The sequence below is a fragment of the Bactrocera latifrons genome, unplaced genomic scaffold, assembly GCF_001853355.1.
Source record: "Bactrocera latifrons isolate USDA-ARS-PBARC rearing strain unplaced genomic scaffold, ASM185335v1 scaffold_61, whole genome shotgun sequence".
In the NCBI taxonomy this organism is placed as follows: Eukaryota; Metazoa; Arthropoda; class Insecta; order Diptera; family Tephritidae; genus Bactrocera; species Bactrocera latifrons.
The window spans coordinates 1,236,923-1,240,614 of record NW_017537279.1 but is presented as its reverse complement, the minus strand read 5'-3'; the positions used below and the strand labels follow the sequence as shown (position 1 = coordinate 1,240,614).

The following is a 3,692-nucleotide window of genomic DNA, read 5'->3' as shown; positions in this document are numbered from 1 at the left end:
TTCCACTGCGTTTCTAGCGAAAAATCGCATAATGCAAATACGAAGTAAGTAATTGTTTTTGTTGTTGTGAACACTTTTCGACTGCATTTAATATTAGTGGTTACATGTATAGCTGCTATAAATACTGCTTTTATAGTAAATCAATAAAGCTACACTTTTCTCCCAAATCACTGCCGACATGAAAGTCGTCGTTGTCTCGTGTCTGTCTATCATGCGCTGACAAGTTGTGGGCTATACGAAGTACATACTATATATGGTAAAATCCACCCTGTCGAGAGAAAACTGTAAACTTCTTCACATGGAAGAACATTTATACGAACCTTCCAACCTTATACAATGTTGATTGGCATGAATGAAGAGTTAGATTTCCGATAAGATAGTAAAGCTTATCTAAATTCTATAGAACAAGTCTGTTCATCAAGTTGAAGTGAGCGATTGCCGAAAAACGCCCGGAAACGTGACTAGACCGAAGAGATAATTTTCCATAATGACAACTATCGGCTTTTTCTTGTAGGACCGGTTTTAAACTATTTGGAAAACTGCGGTTGAGTGTGGTGAATTCACTCGCCTTATAGCCCAGATTTTGCAGCTTCTGATTCTTATCTAATCCACACACTACCAGAAGGATGGGAAAATATTATAGTTAGAAATGTGTAATACCTTTTATAACAAAATTATACAATTTTTTATTCCTTCAAGTGTCGAAAAGCGTTGAACTTTTGGTTCTTTTTTTACATACGGAAAGAAATGGAAGTTATTGATATTTGGAGTACTCAAAAATTCTATTGTTTCTGTCGACGTGTGAGATCTCGCATTGTCGTAGTCAATAGTGATCCATCTCCGGCGGTTGGTTTTCCTGTTGTCTTGTAATGCCTTCAACTTGAAAACAAATGGTTGTGTACCACTCAGACTTTACTGTACTGTGTTATTCTAGTAGTAAGGTTGTGATATGTTTAGTGTTTCCAAAACAATGAACAACTATTTAGTTTGGATTATGGAAACACCCAAACAGACGACTGCAGTTTATTTTCGGGCTATTACGCATAAATCCACGATGCATCACCTGTTTGGATTGACAAATTTTTGAAATTAATTTTAGTAATATCTATAGTTGTCTCAACCTCACGATAGGTCACGTGACGGTCTTTCAATATCAGTTCGCGCACAGCAGCAATCGTTTCCGAAACAAGAGTTTAGTTTGAACGACGTTCACGAAATTCTTCTTGGAGTGTTCCCCCACCTGGAGCTTCTTCGCCACAAATTTAATTAATTTCATGCAGGAAATTCATCGTGTCGTAAGTCAGAACTCAATGAATTGGACTTCGAAATGCTGCTCTCATATTTCAAAAGTGTGCTCGATGAGAGAAAATATTCGTTGAATAACGAGGTCATCTAAGAAATTGAGGTCTATTTTTAAACAAAGGAAAAATGGTTTTAATATGTTTGGCAGAGAACTTTTTAATTGAACTATGATATAATATTCCTACATCACTAAAATGAGAAATATATGATTCAGTTTTACCAAAGCATAGATCTACGAGTGGTACAAAGGCTTCAAAGAGGGTGAACAGATCGTTGAAGGAATGTCTCATTCTGGACGACCTTCGACCTCTGCAACTGATGAAAATATTAAGAAAGTGTAGGATATGTCAGTAAGTATTAGAGAGATGGCAGGAAAGCTCGACATCTCTCCTGAGTCCGTTCGAATGATTTTGGTGGAAATTTTCGATATGAAACACGTTCTTGCTCGACTCGTCCCGATAAAGCTGATTTGTTTTTGAAAGGAGTACATACACAGGTATCTTTGGACGAAACCAAACCACCCCAAAGCCGCTCAAAAATCAAGATGATGCTCATTGTTGCGGGACATATGGTCAATAAAGAGTTCTATTTGGAAGTATTGAGGCGTTTGCGTGAGAAAATCCTTCGAAAACGGCCCGAATTGTAGAAGAACAATTTACGTATTTTACACGATGATATGCTAGACGAATATTCTGCGTTTTATTTATAATTTCCGGGTACTCTTTTGTCGCAATGAGAGAGTTTGAAATGTTCGGTTGAGGCCAACTTATGTCTACGTTTCTTGTTATATTTCATAATAACTGATAAGGCCCGGTTTGCTTATGAAATTTCAAATCGTTCTTCCAACAGCCAACTGAGAAGCGATCTCAGTTTAATTTATTCATTCGAACTGTGCAGTACATTTTAATAAAATCAAAATAATYTTCATAAAATAACATAATTATCATAATAARATGTTGAATGTGACATTTTTGCTAATAACTCTGCTAATCGCGTCAATAGAAGCAGCCAAAATGGTCTGTTATTATGACTCAGCCAGCCAATTTAGAGAAGGTTAGCTTACACGGAGATTCTTATGATTATTGATGACATTGTGTGGGTATAAGTACTCGTGTGTCTTTAATACTATATAAAAATATGTGTACAAAATAAATATTGAAAATCAAAGGAGCATATACATATGGTCTGTCTCTTATACACATCTAGATGTGTATAAGAGGTTAGCTTACACGGAGATTCTTATGATTATTGATGACATTGTGTGGGTATAAGTACTCGTGTGTCTTTAATATTTTATAAAAATACACATGTACAAAATAAATATTTAAAATCAAAGGAGCATATATGGAGCAGTGTCTAACAGACTCAATACTCGTGACTGGAACAAATCGTTTCCTCTTACCGCTCCGTGGCACCAACTAGAGATTCCAAGAAAAGCCAGTGGAGGTCTTCCTCTTCCTCTGCTTCCCCCGGTGGGTACTGCGTCGAATACTTTCAGACCTGGAGTATTTTCGCCGTTCCTTTGCTCTTTTTTTGAAAAAATGCTTGAAATGCCGTCCACAGTTCCTTATACCAAGTTGTTGACAATATAGTGGACCGAGTCGATGACCTCGGAGCGTACTTACGTCTAGTATACTGGAGAAATGTCTTCCGTCTATCACAACATGAACGATCTAGTCGATGGCTTTTCGATCCGGAGGCAGCTACGTAGATTGATGTATTTTTATATGCTGGAATCTATTATAGTACTAAAGATAACCATATTTTGTGCACTGGCGAAGTCGATCAGCCTTATCCTATTCTTTGGCTACCCAAAGGATACTTGGCCTAGGACCGCAAGGTGTGCGCTGCTGGAGTCTTATGTAAAAGAATCGTTTCTGGCCACTCTCAAGTGAATTCGGATACTAAAAAGTCCTTAATGTTAAAACTAAATTAAATTCCAGTTGGTTTTAGCATTATGAACAGCTTTACCATTGAAGAAATATGGACCAATGCATTCCACTGTTCATAGAACACACCAAACAGTTGCTTTCTTAGGATGTAATGGCGTCTCAACAATTGTTTCTGGATTATCATCATGCAACAAAAAATTATCTTCAAATGTAAACTAAAATTTTCTTGTGAAAATTAGCAACGGTGGCCATCTAGTTCGAAATAGTCCGAATGTTGGACACAGCGCTTGCTGCGAACCGCACCATTACTTCGGTAATAATTTTGCACGATTTGCAAACGTCTTCGAAATTAAATTCAAAGTATTGACACATTGAAAGCCAGGCGCTCAAAATAAACACCCTTTGTATGGCTCATTATCTATGTAAAGGCACTTATAGAAATCCGAATACTTATTTATATGTATATATTCCAAGGTTATCAGCGCCGTATGTACATAT

The 3,692-nt window shown here is 37.0% G+C and overlaps 1 protein-coding gene across 1 annotated transcript in view; it reads left to right on the top strand.

The window, feature by feature from the left end:
* Nucleotides 1-3,652: 3,652 nt before the first annotated feature.
* Nucleotides 3,653-3,692, top strand: part of LOC108975082 (chitinase-like protein Idgf5) — a 1,319-nt gene continuing 1,279 nt past the window's right edge. Inside the window, exon 1 of the mRNA XM_018943351.1 lies at nt 3,653-3,680. Coding sequence (XP_018798896.1) covers nt 3,653-3,680 — 28 coding nt within the window. The remainder of the gene's footprint in view (nt 3,681-3,692) is intronic.